This window comes from Peromyscus eremicus, chromosome 19 (genome assembly GCF_949786415.1).
Source record: "Peromyscus eremicus chromosome 19, PerEre_H2_v1, whole genome shotgun sequence".
Classification (NCBI taxonomy): Eukaryota; Metazoa; Chordata; class Mammalia; order Rodentia; family Cricetidae; genus Peromyscus; species Peromyscus eremicus.
This window is the reverse complement of record NC_081435.1, coordinates 64758772-64777838: the sequence shown is the minus strand read 5'-3', so window position 1 is coordinate 64777838 and position 19067 is coordinate 64758772. Positions and strand designations below refer to the sequence as shown.

General features: G+C 46.9%; 1 protein-coding gene across 1 annotated transcript in view; it reads right to left on the bottom strand.

Annotated features, from left to right (window-relative positions):
* Loxhd1 (lipoxygenase homology PLAT domains 1) overlaps positions 1 to 18611 on the bottom strand; it is a 161523-nt gene extending 142912 nt beyond the window's left edge. The window contains exons 1-4 of the mRNA XM_059246129.1: positions 18482 to 18611; positions 14098 to 14212; positions 6366 to 6446; positions 4447 to 4631 (exon numbers count right to left, since the gene is read on the bottom strand). Coding sequence (XP_059102112.1) covers positions 4447 to 4631; positions 6366 to 6446; positions 14098 to 14212; positions 18482 to 18611 — 511 coding nt within the window. The remainder of the gene's footprint in view (positions 1 to 4446; positions 4632 to 6365; positions 6447 to 14097; positions 14213 to 18481) is intronic.
* Between the last annotated feature and the right edge of the window lie 456 nt (positions 18612 to 19067).

The window sequence follows — 19067 nt, the reverse complement described above, 5'->3', positions numbered from 1 at the left end:
GAAATTAAGTTCTGACATATGCTACTGGGTGGATGAAGCTTGAAGGCATTGTGCTAAGTGAAATAAGCCAAGTATGAAAGGACAATTATTGCATAATTCCATTTACACGAGGTTATTAGAGTTGTCAAATTCAGAAAAACAGAAAATAGACCTGAGGTGACCGGGGCTTGGGAGGAGAGGGGCTACGTGCTCGAGTTTAATAAGGACAGAGTCTCAGTTTAGGAAGAGAGAAGGTTCTGGAGACAGATGATGGGCTGGTTAAAAAACACCTTGAGTATGCTTACTGCCAGTAAACTATAACCTTAAAATGATTGAAATGGTCGTTTTTGTTCATGCACGTTGCCCTACAACTAAAAACAGAAAAACAAGATGGTGGAATCAAAGAAGTGTTCAACCTGACCTGGAAAAAACCCCCTCCCCTTCTCTAAAACTGAGTTCTAGCCAGGAGAACCCTTCCCTGAAGGCCTGTATGGGCTGGATACTGTCTGTCAAGCAAGGCCTGGAGCAAGACAAACAGAAGACTCAGGGAGAGTGCTAAGGGTTCAATTTCAAAAAATAGTTTTCTTATCATCAATGCTGCTTTGCGGTGGCGGGGTCACCCTGGGAGGCTGAGAACTGCCTGTCACTCAATAAGGGTGTGAAGGTGGGAGAGGGACGCCCAGGACAGCAGGACGCCCAGGAACAGCTGACTTCCATGACTCCATAGAGCTCTCACAGAGCCAGACTAATTTGCCCTTGATCTTTCCTTGCCCAAGATATGGGCAGGAGGCAATTCAGCTGAGGATAAGCTGACCCCACTCTAGTCCCAGCCCTTTCAGCAATCTTCAATTGGCCTTGGATGAACCTCAGTGTAGTTAACACCTACGAGGACCTTCTTCACCTCACCCTCATCCTCAAAGAAGTGGGACCAGTTAAGCAAGGACTTAAGAAGACAGGCCATTATGGTTGGCACCTCCTGCCTTTCCTCTTTCTCTTCCTCCTCTGCTTTCAGAAGGAGCCAGTGCTGTTTCCCCAGGTGTGATCTGTACACTGGGTGGTCTGGGAGATCCCAGTATTCATATACGAGGATCGTCTAAGAAGGTGTATTCACATTATTGTGTACTGGTGTGTAGCTGATATTTGCATCTATAGAGAGCAGTATTTATGCCATAACTTTTGTTTCAGGCAAGCTCACACGGCTATTAAAAGGTGAATAAGGCCGGGCGGTGGTGGCGCACGCCTTTAATCCCAGCACTCGGGAGGCAGAGCCAGGTGGATCTCTGTGAGTTCGAGGCCAGCCTGGGCTACCAAGTGAGCTCCAGGAAAGGCGCAAAGCTACACAGAGAAACCCTGTCTCAAAAAACCAAAAAAAAAAAAAAAAAAAAAAAAGAAGGTGAATAAGGAAGAGTGATGCCTTATGTACATGGTGATTGAAGGAGGTAAAACCCTTGAAGGTGGAATGGGACTGACTAGGGTTGGGGAACCCTTGGGTGGTTTGGGGAAGGAGCTGTCTAATTAAGTCCCTGTTGTGGGTCCCCAAAGCCTGACAGCCAGGCTCAGGGAAGCAGAGGACAGGCTTTTTGGGTGGGTTGTGCTGCCTGACTTCCTTAAGAAGCCATATGGGGCATTTCTCAACCTGCTGAGATCAACTGAGAAGCCAAACTCAGTGGCTAGGTCTTCCATCTTAAGGTCCTCTCTCTGTGAAGTTGTGAGGCTGATCAATATCTACCTACTTTCTTCATGACCTCCTGCCTCTGCCTTTCTAACATCCTCTTTCTACTCACTGGGCTCCAGGAAAGGAGAAGGCAGTCCTAACAAGGCTGTCTCTCTGAACATTAGGAACATGTTGGGCACTTGCTCGAGAAGTGCATTCAAAGGGGAGCTACAGAGGAAAAGGCCTTCTGAGACCCTGTTGTGGGTCCACTACTGCCCTCTGCTGCTACCCATAGGGAAAGCTCTCCTGTGCCTGATACTTGATACTTAGATCCTGCTCCATCCTGCCTTCCCATTCCATGGCTGCCTGCTGACTGATCTGCTCAGTCGGAGGGTCCTCGGGACATCCTAGAACACCTGCCTTCCCTGAAGAGAAGAAGGTTCAGTTGAGTATCAGTCAGAACTTGTAGCAGTCCCCCACCTTGGGGATGGAGAAAAGAGTAACAGGTCTGTGAAACAACCATCTCTGTCCTATTACTGCCTACTATGCAAGTTTTAAATATTCCTCCTACTAAATGACATGAGTGAAAAACTAATTTTCTTCCCCATTTTTATCATTAAAGGCCTCCAATAGCAGCCCAGTATCAAGTCAGTGGGATTCCAGGTGAAAAACAAAAAGCCTTAACCTTTTGTTAGCTGGTATAGTTGAGTCAGTATTTGAAGATCCTTTTCATTTCTTTAGCTGGAATCTAGCCTGGAAGTACCAAAGCCTGATGTCCTATGGCCGGCGATGAGGCTGGGCCCACGCAAAGGCTCAGGCATCAGGTCAGCTGCACTTGACTCTCATGGAAAGCTAGAGGACCACTGAGCTGCATCCATTCTCTCTTAGTGGGGGACTTTCCAGGAGCTTTTCTCCCGATGGTGCTACCCCAGACTTTTGTGTGGCCAAAGCAGGAGGTAAGATGAGAAGCTGGAAGCGGGAAAATTCTAAGAACAGAGGGAGAGAAGAGGAAGAAACGATAGTTTGATGTGGACTGACCTGACAGATGCTGTTGACAACTCAAGACGTGTACAGTTTGAGGGGAATCTGTGAAATTCACCCCAGAGGAAGACAGGAAAGAACAATAAACAGACAATTCCCACATGCATGTGAGCACACCCTCCTCGAGTGTGCACACACACACACACACACACACACACACACAGAGAGAGAGAGAAATCATTTTACTATCCATAATATATCTCAGAACTCCATGACTTCATGTAAATCTCAAATATATATAATAGAATTTATCAAAAAACAAAGTTTAAAAGTGAACAGCTGTCAATAAACATGAAATGTTCAATCATACTAGTAACCAAAGAACATTGAAAGGCCTTTTTACGATCCAGCTGAAAAGTCACACTATACTAACCAAGTGTTGGTAGTATTGCATTTATGAGGCTGTGCTCGGTCCAATATCTACTTCCTGTGGCCATCTGGAAATGCGCATCGAAAACCTGAACCAGGCTAGTGAGATGATTCAGTGGGCAAAGGAATTTGTTGTCAAGCCTGACAACGAGAACTTGGTTCTTGGAACCCACGTGGAGGAGAGAATGAACTCCTTCAAGTTGTCCTGTGACCTCCACATGGGCAGTATGGCAAATCTGCATTTGTACATACATGCACTACACACACACACACACACATACACACACACACAAATACCAAATAAATTTTTTTAAAGCTTTAACTAATGGGCGTACTATTTGACTTAGAAATTCCACTTTGGAATTTATCATAGGGAAAGAGCTTTAAAATCTAAACAATGCATTTGGGTGTGTTTTTTTAGAAGAGAAACAGACCATAGATGTCCAATGATGAAAGATTCAGTGACCAAATGTCATGTTCTAGATCAGTGGTTCTCAACCTTCCTAATGCTGTGTGACCCTTTAATACAGTTCCTCATGTGACCCCCAACTGTAAAATTATTTTCATTGCTACTTCGTGAGTGTAATTTTGCTACTATTATGAATAGTAATGTAAGTATCTGTGTTTTCTGGTGGCCTTTGGGGATTGCAACTCACAGGCTGAGAACCACTGTTCTAGACCATACATGGCCACTGGAAATAGAAATATTAAGTAATATTTAATGGCATAGAAATAACCATGCTATAGAACAGATGACATGCCAGCCCATTATTTCATAGCACATATGCATGGAAAGGACTAGAAATTAATGCATCTGTCACTGGTGGGTGGTATTTTTCTAGGTGATGGGATTAAAGTATTATTCTTATTTTATATTTTCATGTGTCTGTTTTCTAAACTTTGTGCAATGATGAAATTTGGCTTTGTAAGAAAATAAAACCTTGATAACATTTTTTAAAAGAACCAACGAGGTTTCGAGTTTAGTGCAACAGGGATTATAGACGGAAATGCCTGGGGCTCGAAGTTGCTCAAGAGGTGGAAACTCGGAGGTAGGTAGGGAAACGGAAAGCTTAGTGATCAGAGGCGATGCTTACTTCTGCTGGATTGACTGGGGGTGGGTGGGACCTGGAGATAGCATGGGCATACGCCAGAGGGCAGAGCCAGTAATTTTGCTAATGTGCTGTTCTGCTGAGTGACTGACCATAGGGAAACTGCCCCTCTTCTCCTGCCCCAAAGTCCCTTTCCTCTTTCACAGACAAATACTAGCCAGCACAGATAGCATTTCACTTGGCCTAAATCAGGAGGAAAGCATGGTGTGCGGGGGAAAGTTGGACTTCCAGAGCACAGGGAGGAGCCAGGCCCAGGCAGGGAGAGATGATGGGAAGACAAAGCTAGCTACTGACCTCTGGGCATGTCCATGGGGTCGAAGCTGGCTAGGAGGTCACGACACCACTGGCGGTCACCTTCCACCTTGCTCAGCCAGCTGTTGCAGTTGAAGTAGTAGCGGAGATGGGGCCTCTTCATGTCGGTCACTATCACTCGGTCCAGGTACCAGCTGGCGTTCAAGCCTGTATTGTCATGCTCGATCCTGGGGCAGAAGCCAACACCCACACTTCACTGGCAGAACCAGGGCGTCGCCCCTTCCACACGAGGGCACCCAAGGGTTACTCCAGAGAGAGGGCCAGTCATTTGCTCCCTTTGGCTTTAAGCTTCCTCGTCTATTCACAGGGATATTTTGCAAGGAAGATGCACATATTAATGCCTGTCATATTGTCACCCTGCCACAGGAAAATATTTTCTTTCATGGGAAAATCAAAGTCCCCGGGGGTCTCGGTTGGAACACCCTGATCTGTGCCTGGCCAGTCCCGTGCTGTTTCCTAACCTTGATCTCCACCAGCCCTGCACCCTTTCTGTTCTGACCTGAGTTGTACATACACATCACCTCTATCAAAGTCAAGATAGAAACGGCAGCCGATCCAGTCCTTACTGAAGGAGGGCATGAAGGCATAAGCAGAGAGCAGGAGCTACCTAGACCTTTGGACTCGGCAGGACACAGCCCCTGGGGTAAACTGCCCCTCCCCTAACTCTGAGTCAATCAAGTCCCTCTCTCGGTGACTCTCACCCCGGACATCATCCTTAGTGTCATCATCCAAGGGTCCCGTTCTAGAACAACACTGTCCCATGGAAAGTTCACATGAGCAAAACATACAATTCTAGATTGTTCTAGTAGCCTTGGTTTTGAAGATATGAAGACACGGATAGAGTGGTTTTTAATAATACGTTGTATCTCCCACTTACCATTTTAGCACATAACCATGTAAAAATTTAACAACATGTTGTCCATTATTTTCTTCTGCTAAGTCTCAAAAAAAAAAAAAAGCCTGGTGTCTGTTTTATCCTCACAACATACTTGGTATGAGTCAGCTGTATTTTAAATGCACAACAGCCACATGCCTCCTGTACTGGGTGACATAGATACAGATTCTTTTGAGTCCGTGCCCCAAATCTTCTCACTTCTTACAGCTCCCACCTCTGCCTAATTTCTTCCCTAGAACATGGCCACTGGATGCCTGTGGCCCCTTGTGTCCTCTTCCTCTCCTAGCAAAGGGACTCTGTGGTCCCAAATTTTCTAGTGAGAGAAAGAAAAGTCAGGACTGAACTGAAGCTGCATTTGAGCCCTGTCCAGGCCCCAGTTAGGGGCAGTCAGACCACAGATGACCCTAAAGTGAGCATAAGCTGAATAGGGGTGGTTAGGGAATGATCAAATGCTCTTCCTCTGAAGGCAGGCTGGAAGTGATCCCTTTCCATACAATTTATGGAAACTCCCTCAGCGAGAACAGCATCAGGGGAATGCTCCATCCAAAGGCTTCTTGCCACACTGCTCTCACTGAGTGCATGGTGGTTGCTCTATGCACTGACTCAGTGAGTCCTAGCATTATATAGATGAAGTGCCATTTTTAGAGAGGAGGAAGCAGAGGCATGGAAAGATAAACTGTCTAAAATCCCACAGCTAAGAAACAGCGGAGCAAGACCTTGGACTTAGACCCAGAGATTTGCTCCCAATTATCATGCGTCAGTGTCTGTCAGAGCTCATGTCTCAACCGTGTGGAGAATTGTATCAAATTGTCCTATCCCATGAAAGCAAGTCTCTAACGGGGCAGTTTGGAGCTCTGTGATTCAGGATGGGGGCAGGAGGATGGGAAGACGGGACACAATTCCGGCTTTTAGTAATTCCTCAAATGTCAGCCAGTTGAGTATTAAATATCCAGAAAATGCCAATCTGATCATCCCACCACCACTGTGGTCAGGGACAAACTCTCACCTGATTTTATAGATGAGGCCCACATTATTGGTTCGCACCCGGAATACGTCAACGTTGGCTTTCTCGAAAGCGGATTCACTCCTGCAGTGAACATGTGCAGTTAGTCCCACTCATAATGTGTCGCATGGGACCAGGAGCAGAACCAAAGGCTGGTACACTCTTCTCCCTCCTTACCCTACACATGGGAAGAGCTGCATGCAACTAGCTACCATCCTGAGCTTTCTCTCTGACATAGTCTGAGAGGTGGACGGGAAGGGCAGGCAGGCACCATGCTTAGGCTCACATCCAGGTGTGCCTTTGATTGTTGCTATGAGTCACTAACACAGGCATAGTGGGTGAGACCAGCACTATTGTGTGGACATGCAAACTACTAGCCAGTAGAAGAACCAGGGTCTGTTCAGGGTAGAGGAGAAGGAGGGGGTGATGGATGCCTGGAGCTTCTTATCTGCAGGGACCCTTTCAGCTCACCCTCATCTGCCCCTTTCTGTGAGAAGAATTGCAATGGCAACCCCAAAGTAGATGCAGACCTTGGGTAGCAACCTGTGGCCCTGCCATTCCAAAGAGAATGGGGAAACCTTTGTCCCACCCCTAGTCCAGCAACCGCGGAGGTGGGAGCAGTTAGGGTAATCATGACTGCCATCTGGCAAACTGCAGTCAGAGGAAATACGCCTGAAGCGTGAGGCAGTGTAGAGCCCAGGCCAGTCCCAGCATCTTCACATCCTAAACTCAAGTCGCTTACACATGGGAGGTTCAAGGCACCTTGCCCCAGGATCTCCTGGAGCGGACACCTAAGTCTCATGCTAGCATCTATTTCATCTTCCACATGGGCTAAGAATCCAGCCATGAGAGCCCAGACCTCCGAGTAGCTGGGCCTTGTGGTTTGAGAGACTGTGCTTCCAGCCAGGGATCATGGGACCAGCACATGGCCAGAAAAGAGAAAAGCACAGAAGACATTTGCTTATGCTATGCTTTATACATCAAATGTGTTCTCAAACAGCCCACGAAAGTCTCACACCCTATACATACCCAGTCACCATTAGGAAACCTTTAAAAGGTTGGAGCTGGGGGTGTAGCTCAGTGATAGAATACTTTCCTGGCACGCATGAGGCCTGGGTTTGATTCCCAGCACTGTATAATAAAGAAGGTAGGGTCCAGTGGAGGGAAGTCAGGTCACTGAGGACAGGCCTTTGAAGGGGATGTTGGGGACCCATGGGGACTCTCCTTTCTCGCCTTACTTCCTGGTTGCTCTGAGCTGAACAGTTTCCTCCACAACTGGTGCTGACTTGCCATGGCCCCAAAAGCAATACAGCCAACGGATTATGGACCAAAACCTCCAAAACTTCAGAGCAAAATAGCCCTTTTCTCTTTTTAGTTGGTTTATTTTAGGTATTTATTACAGCCACAGAAAGTTAAATAACCTGAGCTCATAATTACTACTAGTCATCTGTTTTCTTCAAAATAAAGGGGTGAAGGGCTTTCTCCCCCAGGCCACAGGCTGAAGGTCAGGCACAGAGGGCCTTCCAGGTTCTTCAGTTCCCGGAAGCGGGGATTCTGCAAATGGACCCACTCTGGGGGAACAATCTTTCCTTAAGAGGCAGGGGCACAATAGGGCAGGGTCCAAGCCTCATAAGAAAGAGCGGAGCCCGTGAAGATATACACTAAAACAGCCTTGTCAAGGAGAAGAGAACCCGAGGAGAAACCTGGGGACAGAGAATGGGGAGAGGGGTGAAGGAAGTGACTAGGTTAGCTGTAGAGAAACAGAGACTCCCAGGCTGGTGGCACCGTCTGAGCTCAGGTGGGTGGTGCCCAGGGAGGAGGGGCGGGGCCAAGCAATGCCATTTTAAGTGCGCAGACAAAATGCTTCCTCCAAAGAACGAGCTAGTCTTCTTCCTGGGAAAATAGAGTTTCTGGATCCAGTGTTGAAAACGGAATCAAACCAAACCAGTGCTATGAAGGTCTGCTGATGTAGGGGTTGCATCTGTGGAGAATAACAGGACACCCCAACCCCTGGTTCTGTCACAGCAGCTGTGAAATAACTTGGAAAATACACAGACATCAATTCTTCACATTAAGATTTTGTGAATAAGAAACAAAAAAAGTGAATAAATGGTATTTTCTCTTTCAATACATGACACAAAGTAACAGATTTTTAGAATAAATCGACAAAAATTTCTGCATTAAGTAAACACCCTAAGGAATAGACCCTGGGAAGCTGTATGATTGAATGCTTTGTAGCTATTAAGAATCCTATTATAAAAAGAACACGAAGTTTATACTATAAGCTTAAAAACATGCTAAGATGGAATCTGTGAGCAGAACAATCAATGCAAATGGGACACCATCATCATCTGAAAACAATGAGTGGGAGAATTTATACAAATATACAATATCATGTCTAGAGGCTAAGACTATAAAGGCTTATTTGTTCTTGTCTATATGAATTTCCACATTTTCTGAAAGGAACACATACTGCTTTTGTGATTCCCCATGCTTCAGGGGCCCTCACCCCCCTCCTAACACCCAACCCAGCCCACAAGCTACCAAGGACACAGTCTCTGAAGGTCTGAGAATGGTAAGTCTCATCTAAAGGTGCAAGGAACCTGGGAAACAGACTACAAGAAGCAGAGGACAAGGAGAGAAATGTTGGGGTCCAGCCCCTCTATAGTCTTTTCCCAGAGTTCCAGAAGAGATGCTACCAGTGGTGGATTAATTAATCTGAGGGGTTCTTGAGTGAATCTAAGTACATGAAACTCTTTAGTCCATTCACTTTATTTTTCTAAGTCAATTCTCTCCACAGCGTCTTTTCTGCTCTCGTACTTAGCACCTTTTTTTTGCCTGATTTTTCTCTACTATTTTCTGCTGTAATCCCTAAGTTCTGTCTTAATTCTCCCATCTTGTTCTTCTCCATCTAGCTCTTCTCCATCTTCCATCTCATTCCCCTAGTCCTCCCTTCTAATCTTCCCTTTTCTCTCTCCCCAGTTCAGTTTAAAATACACATACAATCCACAGCTCTCTGGCTCTGCCGCTTTCTGGTTGGGTGGGGCAAGTCTGCTCGGTAGCTAGGCAACCTGCATCACAGCCAGATGTACCTGGTAAGTAAAAGCCCTTTAATTCTAGGTTAATGGTTAAAGGGAGATCTAGAACTAAGATAGCACTTGGAAGGAAGAAGGTTAAGCTTAATTAGCACATCTGCCAGGCCTGGGCAGTTGTCTCATTGTAGATTTTTATCTTCCCTCAGGAACCAACAGTCTGGATGCTTCAGTCTGTTCTTAGAAAGTCTGTGAAGTATCTCAGATAAGATACTTTCATCTGGAGAAGGTCCTGGCCAGATGTTGCTAATGACAATAATTACAGAAAGGTCTGAAATTAGGGGTCTGGCTGTGTGACTGCTTTTAGCACAGTTGGGGGATGTATAGCCAAATACTTTAATTGTATAGGGGAAATTGTTCCCAGTGAGTGATCAAACACACTGTTCTAGAGATGCAAAAGCTACAATAGCACATGAGAAATTCAAAGCAGGAAATGGCTAATATTCAAAAGCCAATATCACCAAGACTCCTTAAACCCTGGCTTTGTCCTCTGGAAAGGCCCTTGGCTTCTTCCGGGTATAGCTTTGCCATAGTCAGCTGAATTCCTACTTCATATTTCTGTGGCCTACAGCAGATGAGTGTGAAGGAAGGCAGCTTGGTTTCTGAGGTGCCTCTGAGGAGGATTCTGGAAGGGAAGTTCTAAGAGCTTCCTTCAGCAAAGGGGAGCCCTAAACGCATGTCATGCCCTGTTGTGCTTATTGAAAAATCAGCCCATGCTACTTCGCAGCCACTGTAGCGGGGAGCAGAGAAGCAGGCGAAAGATCTACCTGACCAGCAGGGCCAGAGACACTCCAGGCCATCTGAAGGCCACGTTGTTGGGGGCTGAGATGGTTCCTGGCCAGATGTGATACTAACTTCACCCATGGAGACCAACCTGTTCTTGGCATCTCCATCCTCAGAGAAGAAAGGGCTACAGGCAAACTTGACTGACTGTCCACTCTCAGGGAGAGACTGGGACTATCCCAAACAAATCCCCAGCCCCGCCCACTCTGGGATTGAGTCTGAAATGTCCATTTCTAGAAAGCCAGAATACAAATGCTGTAGAAAACTGACCAAGGCTAGGTTAGAAACCCCAAAGGAAACAGAAATGTAAGCTCTTTGCATTTCCCAGGGGTGGCGGGGCCCCACCATGGCTCCTGTACCTTCCTCAAATAAAGTACACTTCCCATATCACCACTCAGCAGGGACTTCCCCCAGAGAGAGCCTCAGAAGGCTGCACCTGGCATTTTAGACATCAGCTAGGCAGAGCTTCCAAACTAAAATGCCAGGCACTTTCTCACACACTGGGGTGTGACTTCTCAGCAGGAAAAACAACATCCATAAAATACATGAAATCTCATCCTTTTGCCGTATCTTAAACATGTAGCCTCCTGGGCAACAGGGGGAAAACAAGAAACCCAGAGGATGGAGACTTCCTCTGGAAATCATTTTGTGGGGACCTCACTGGGGTGGAGATTGGGTGAGGGTTCTCATGTGGGAACTAAGTGAACATCATCGTCTTTGCTGCCTAGGAGTCAGGCAGCAAAGATTTTCTTGAAATAAGAATTGTGTTATATTGGGTGAGGGGTGAATCCTGCTAGACCACGTGGGATTCTGTGTTCTAGGACACAGGAAAGGGCATGGGAATGAGCTCAAATCAGGATGAGACAGAAAAAGGGAGGACAGGAGACAAGAGATGAGAGATGTGACCAGAGGCCATGGAAAGGGGTTAGGAGGAGTGCCAAGAAAGATCAAGGTTGAATTTTAATACTGGGAGAGCTACAACTGACTTGTTTGCATTGGGCAGTGTGAAAGCTTTCTGGGGCCCAGAGCCATCAGAGAAGTCTTACATACAAAAGTGTGTGTGTGTGTGTGTGTGTGTGTGTGTGTGTGTGTGTGTGTGTACACATGTGCATGTATATGTGAAAGTGTGTGTGCATGTGTGTGTCTGTGCATGTGTGCATGTATACGAGGATTCATGCTGCAGGTCCCTCAGTGTGTTAGGCTTAGAGCTGGTTTGAGTGTGGAGAAGAGGAACGGGCAGACAGCGAAGTGTGGGGAGGCAGAGAAGGAGGCAGCCTATCTCACATTACATGGGGACCCAGAGTGACCTCACCTGCCACCCATGTGTGATGCATTCCAACCCCTCAGAAAGTCACATTTCCCCTCCCGAACTCAGTCCAGCTTGAGTTGCAGGGAGGTCATGGGCAGAATTTTACACAATTTTCTCTGTAGTCTTCTCCCTCCGTTTCTCACTGTGGCCAAATTCTGGCCTCAAGCTTCCCCTCCATCACGCTCACTAGCAAGATGACATCAGCTGCCACTTTGAACTCAGCATCCACGACGGGCTTTCAGCCTCCAGCCTTTCCTATACGCCTCAACACAGCAACGTGGCTCCCGCTGGCCGTTCCAGCAGCGTCCACCCGTGGGACCGCCACTGTTCATACCCTTGCAAACTGTTCCTCTGGGTCTGACCTATCTTTTGTATTCCTTTCTTAGCTGAGTTCATTTCAGCACTGAAAGCCTGCATAATACCCTTCCCTGTGAAGTGTCGCTCTGGCCACATGGTATTTCAGGTATCTGCTGAGTTCTGCCTATTCATTATGACCCGGGACAAGCACAGAGGCTCGGGAAACCCATTTCCACTGCAGAGCCATCACTTCCTTGCACAGCCCTCTCTGGTATCAGCAGCACCCCGCTGGTATCCCCACCGTTCCCACCTTCACCCTGCTGTTGAGCTGCCTTGACTAGCGGATCAAGCTCCCATCCACTCACATGTTTTTGCTTTCCAATCTCAAGCGTGACACGGATCTAAGGAGAGATTCTCTCCAGGAGTCTCCCCAGCAGACTTCAGTGGTCTTTGGGATTGCTGACTCCTGTCCCTAGGCTGGTCTGCAGAAGCTGGCTCCCATGCTCCTCCTGGCTCTGTCAACCCACTCATACCTTTCCTACCTGTGCCACCAGGTACCTGTTCTTATCCCATTGAGGGGGAAAACTGAAAGCCAGGCTCCCTGGCGGTGGGCACTTGGTCACAACCCTTCTCAGTGTGTTATATCAGTGATCTGGGCCTCCCTGAAAGAAAGTTTGGTAAACTGACAAGCAAGGGGGAAGGAAGCAAAGGATTCTGGGTACATAAAAGAAGGGAAAACTGTGAGAGCCCACTACAAAAAGATAAAAAGGTTGGTTTTACTTGAAAGGCAGGCTGGAGACTGCAAAAACCAGCTGGCCACCTTCCCAGAGCTAGTAGCATCTCCTTCCTCTGGTAGGAGGCATGGCAAAAAGGATGAGTATTTCATGTATTCCTTTTACCGTGCCCACATCATAGGAGGGAAAGACTTCCACGAGAGTCACGTGCAATATGAGTAGTACAAGGAGGCAGGTACCCTGTTCTGCAGAAATGGACAAAATAGCATGTTATTCCCATCTCAACATGGGATGCCAGGGCTCTTATTCAGTACTTACACATAACAAGACTAGTCTCCTGCAAAGCACAGTGTCTCCAGTCTCTTAGCACGGCCACTTCACCTCTCTAGAATTTCCCCCTCTCCCCCAAGAGGTCCCAGGCCATAAACTCTAGAGACTACAACCTGTGGTACCAGTGGCTCTAGAAGGGAGTCTTTGAATAGTCCAGGGCCACAAAGTCATGTAGTCAATTAAAATGTCTATACCACAAATGTGAATGAAGGACAAGATTTCCCACAGAAACACTCAAGGACTATGAGCTTCTCTCCCGGCCTCAGTTTTCCTATGAATGGAGTAAAACAGATCAGTAGATTTAAATGGCTGTGGAACTTTTTCCTCAGTTAGAATCCTGCTCAGAAACCCAGTGGGTCACATAATGAGAAGTGGGGCTGCTCTGAAAGATGAGGGCATAGTGGACCCAGACCCAGCTACTTAAATCTGCCCAGACAACACAGGCTGAGTGAAAGCCATCGAGCAAGACTACTCCTAAGACCCCTAGCCAACTCTGAAATCCTGTCATTCTGCAGTACGCTCTTGGGTCTCCTGTGCTCACTTGCTTGTGCATGTGAGCAGCGAGGGAGCAGACCAAAGAGTAGACAGCAGTCTCTGCCCTCCAGGGATATAGAAAAGTGAAGGGCTCAGGTGTATGCATAGCACATACACATACACATGACATGTGACTGAGAGTACATGGATCCCAAGCAGATTTAGTGTGATGCTGGCCATCATGAGACCTTGACATAGAGCATCTCAAGATCATGGCTCCCTCACAAATGCTCTTCGTGACATTCATTATCTCAACTGCCCAAGGATGGTAGATAAGGAAATCAAGGCCTTGGAGACCCTGAGATTTTGCCAAAGTTACATGGAGCAGGGCAGCAAAGCTAGTCCTAGACCCAAGTTTCTTAGTACTGATTGCTTATTCTCCAATATCAAGGGATATTCCTATGGATCCCTTGGGAGATCTAAACTAAGCATTACTGTTTACAAATTCTAGAATGAGACAAAGGAGAATTAGAAGGAAAGCAGCACTGGGCAATCCTCAAGATGATACTCAGATTGTTGACAGAGAACTCTTGTCATTCAACATGGCTGTGGTCCAACTGTCCCATCTCTACAGAGGAGAAGGCCACCATTAGGTTCTAGAATTTGGCCAAACAAACTAATGTCCCAGGACCCCAACAAGCCAAAGTGGTACTCACTTGCTGGTGAGATGGAGCTTGGGAGAGAGCCCATTCTCTCCAAAAATTGTGATGAACACATTGGCATCTGTCCCTGCACCACGAACATCCCCTGTGGCTGTGACCACCTCGTACACTGGAGGAGGAAAGAAAAAGATTGCAGGCTCAGAAGGTCACCCAGAATCCCATTCTCACAGCCCTGAACCTAGGTCAAATCCACACTAACTCCTACTGCAAGATCAAAAACTCCCTGTCAATGCCAGACACTGCTTTTGCAGAGGACTCTGAAAGCTTGGGGACAAGGCTGGCTTCATTCTGCACGGGTAAGCCACCTAAGGGCTGAGTATGCGGTTTGCCCCAAGTGGGTATATCTTTGGCAGGAACACTGAGTTTGCTCTCATGGTCCTTTTGAAGTTTACATGGCTGCTGCTAACACCATTCCGGGTCAGGGTGTCAGTACCTGCATACCATTCCAGGTCAGGGTGTCAGTACCTGCATACTTGCTGAGGGAGACTCTATTGAGATTCTTAGAAATGGCAGTGTGGTGGTTTGAATGAAAATGGCCTCCATAGACTCAAAGGGAGTGGCATTGTTTGAAAGGATTAGGACATGTTGCCTTGTTGGAATAGGTGTGGCCTTGCTGGAGGAAGTGCGTCACTGGGGGTGGATTTTAAGGTTTCAGAAGCTCAACCCAGGTCCAATCTCTCTCTCTCTTCCTGCTGCATGCCAATCTAGGTGTAGAATTCCCAGCTCCTTCTCTAGCACCATGTCATGCTTCCTGACGTGATGATAGTGGACTAAACCTCTGAACTGTAACCTAACTCCAATTAAATGTTTCCTTTTACAAGAGTTACTATGGTCATGGTGTCTCTTCACAGCAATAGAGACACTAACTAAGATCTGCTATAGCGGGGGGGGGGGGGGGGGGGGGGGCCCGCTGAGCAGGATGAGCAAAGGCATTCAATGGCCAGGAGTCTAAGTAAAACTGTAGGAATGTGTCTTGATCCATTTTTGGAATCAACTCCCAGAATCTAGCACAGATCCAGCTCGGGCAGTGTTGTTGCAGCCAATCACCCCCAAAGCCACGTCACCTCTGCTAAGAAGTGGGAACAGCCACACACCAACCTATCCAGCTGCTATCCCTATCTCCAAATGAAATGTGTGTCCCCATCCTGTTTTATGAAGAGACTCACTTCTGAATCAGTCGTGGGCTGGAAACGCTGATTCAGGGAACCGACCACGCATGTGTGCAGTGCGGGAGGCTGACCAAAAGGAAATGACTGTGTTGGGAAGGAGGAATTTGCTGGTCAAATGTGGGAAGGATATTTGAAATCTTCAGGGCGTGGGCCAGCTTTCCGCCACATTGTGGAAATGTACAAACACCAGTGCTTGGAGCTGTGTCATAACCAACAATGACTGAGGACTTACTGAGTGCCCAGCCCTGAGCTAGGGGCTTCATGCACATTATCACACTTGATTTTTGCTGCGAACCTATCCTCATTCCTACTTCTGGCCTTTTAGAGCAGGTCCCCCATTGCAGAATATATTTAAGCTCTCTTCAGGAGGTCTTGTGATCGGGTTGCCACTTGGAGGTTAAACATTCATTATTTAAAACTATCAATTGGCAGCCCATTCTACCAGAAGGTTTTGTCCCATGTACAAAATAGCAAAAGTGAAGTGTGGAGGGTGGAGAGTAAGAATCCTTCTGAGCACCTGTAGCATTCTGGGCCTGTGGAAGGTGCATCCCAATTATTATTCATCCTACTGCAAACCCATAAGCCTCTGTGTGCTGGGGCAAAGTGTTGGGCATCAGTGCCACAGAGATCTAGGGGTAACCACTTAGAACCAGGATGGCTCTGTACAAGTACCTACCTGCCTATAACACTGGATAGTAATATCTGCTTTGAAAAACTATTCTGGGAATTGAAGGTGTAGAGGCCCTGGTACATAAAAGATAATAAATAGCCTTTCTCTTTTGAAGCTATTGTTCATGCAGAAAAAGCCCGTTTCATCCAAGAGCTCTAACACCTGTTCCTTTGGCAGACAGTGTGTTAGCTCAAGCACCATGAACACAGTGTGCAGTGGGCTTAATTCTGAAGCCCTTCAGAAGCATCTCTGATTCTAATGTGGTCCTTCCTTGCCTGTGAAGAAAGGGATCTGCAGTGTCTGAGGGGTGATAGGAACACTGGATATCCCTGGTTCTGACAAAGCTTGGCAGAGGAGCCATGCATGGGGAAAGAAAGTAGCCGATGCGTGTCTCTAATGAGACTTGTGACAAGCTTGAGTCTCAAGTCCAGGGGAGCCTGTTCAGCAGCAGCCTCGAGACCTGCCTGCATCATCAGTGTGAACATAGGGCATCTCTGCGTCAAGCAGACACAGGAGAATGGGCAGCCTGAAGGAAATGCCAGGGCTGAAATTTGTGGAAAGAGGCCCAGAGGGGCTTAACTTAGAGAAGAGGAAGATCTGGGCTCCAGGACAGGGGTGGGAGAGCTGACTCACTAGCTCACTCAGGAGTACACGACTACTCCCCAAGTCAGACACTCGCCATATAGAAGTTGCTCATCTGAACTTAATTACAGCTAAGGCCATCAAGAAAAGGACAGAGTGAGTCACAGATGGAGATATGGCATTTGGAAGGCATCCAACAAAGGACTCACACCTAGAAAGTGTGAATAATTCCCGTCAATAAATAAGAAAGACAGAGGCTGCATACTTTTCATACACAATTTCTTTAAAAGATAGACAGTCACTTATCATAAGATGGTAAAAATTTCCAATTTTTCAGTTTTTGACCCAAGAGAGACAAAAACAGATGCACACAAAGCCATGAATACAATGTTCATAATAACCTATTCTCAGTAGACCCTAATGAAGAACTACCTAACTGTCCATCAACAGGTGAATGGGTGAACAAGCCATGGTATTTCCACACCCTAGGCTACCACGCAGCAATGAAAAGCAGCAAGCTACTGACACACAGGAACACCTATTCTTTACAACGCTGTTTAAGTGAAGCCATCAATAGCAAATATGACCTACTGTACAGGAGGCAGAAGAACGGTGCTTGGAATTGGGAACAGGAAGCTGGCTGGGAGCAACACAGGGAAATGTAGTCTCGATAATGTAAATATTCTTTACATTAACTTGTCTTATATACTAGTCTAACAGGACATTTAAAATAGATGTACTTCATAGTAAATTTCAGTAACACTGAAAAGTGCGAAAACATCTTAATGTGTCACCAAAGATACTCAAATGGCCACCAAATACAGGAGATACACAAACAAACATGTTCAGCACCATCATTCATCAGGGAAACAAAAAATCCCAGGAAGATGCCACCGTATGCCTGCCAAAATGGCGGGAATAAAGAGGACTGGCAATACCAAGCATGGGCAGAATGTGAAACTATTGTCTCTCTCTTACGAAATGGGGGTGCACAAGAGGCTATAGGCATTGATAGGTGAACACACGTTCACCCTGCAACCTAGAACTTCAACTTCCAATTACAAATCCAGGAGAAATGTGTGTGTGTGTGTGTGTGTGTGTGTGTGTGTGTGTGTGTGTGTGTGTGTGGTGTGTGTATGTCCCAGACCTGTACAGCTTTGTCCACAATAGAACAAAAATAAAGGCAGAAGGAACTCAAATGTTCATCAACAGGAGAAGGGTCGAATCACCAGTGATGTAGTTATAAAATGCAATTGTATTCATGAATAAAAAGAACAAAATATGGCTCATGTCACAGCATGCACAAACCTCTCAGGCAAGGTGTTAAGTGAGAAAGAAGACAGGCCCCGAAATACACACACACAGCAAAGTATGTAGCTCGCCCCTGTAATCCCAACACTGGGCAATCTCAGAGCTGAGGGCTAGCCTAGGCCACATAGTAAGTAAGTAGTAAGATGAACTGAGCTACATAGTGAGACCCTGGCTCCTATAAAAGTATATACTGTGTGACTTCTTTTATATGAAGTTAAAGAACAGGAGGGAAAAAAAAAAGCGGTTTGTAGAGATAGATTCAGCAGACTTGTTAGGTCTGGCAGAGGTACGAAGGAGCTCTGTGGGGGCTGTAAATGCCCCCATCCTGGTCTAAATCAGCAATTCCATGTGCATATCCACAAGTAAGTTCTCTTCTAGGTACTTATGCGTCCTATATTGTGTGCATACCGGTCCTCCGTCTAACTTGTTTTTTGATTCAAAATGATCAGTGCAGCTAGCTGAGAATACGAGGCAGTTCCAGCACCACAATCCTATTCTGTTCCATGGGAGCCTTGCCAACCAGCAAGTCGCCTGATCTCCTGCGCCATGGGGCCCTGCACTCCCCAACCCCCAGACACAGGGCGTGGAGAGAACTGGTAAGCAGTGGACCGGTCCACAGAGGATGGAACAGCTCCCACCACCTTACCCTTGGCCTTGTAGTACTCATGCTCCAGCTCGTCTTCGTCATCCTCTGAATTGTAGTTCAGCAGCTCCTCCTCGTACAGGCCCAGAAAGTCGATGTCTTTCTTCCTCCGCTTTTTCTTCTGGGGCATCATTTTTCCACCTGCCTCTTCTGGGACCCGGTAAGCTCAGGAATCCAACTCCATCCCTTCCCTAGACCTGTGCCTCTCACTCAGAGAACTGCAGAGCCCTCAGCCCCTCCTAGGGCTCCAGGTCGGGATGCGTCACACTGGCCTTGTTCCCTAGGTCTCCTGGGTCCCCATCCCAAAGCTTTGCCCCACTATTCTCCTCTCTGATCCCTCAGCCCAACACAGAGGTTTTTTTTCTTTTTCTTTATATTTTCTCCTTTCTGTCCCCAGCTCTCTCACTCTGCACCTGCCCTGGGCCTTCTCCTTGAGCCCTATCACTTATTGATGAAAATGAGAAGGTTGTCCTCTTTCCTCCCACACACGCCCCTTTGCAGAGACTCAAGTGACATAATGTCCCGGCATCCACACCTCTCACCTGGCCTCACAACGGGGAGGGTGGCACTCAGGACCCCTCCAGGCCAC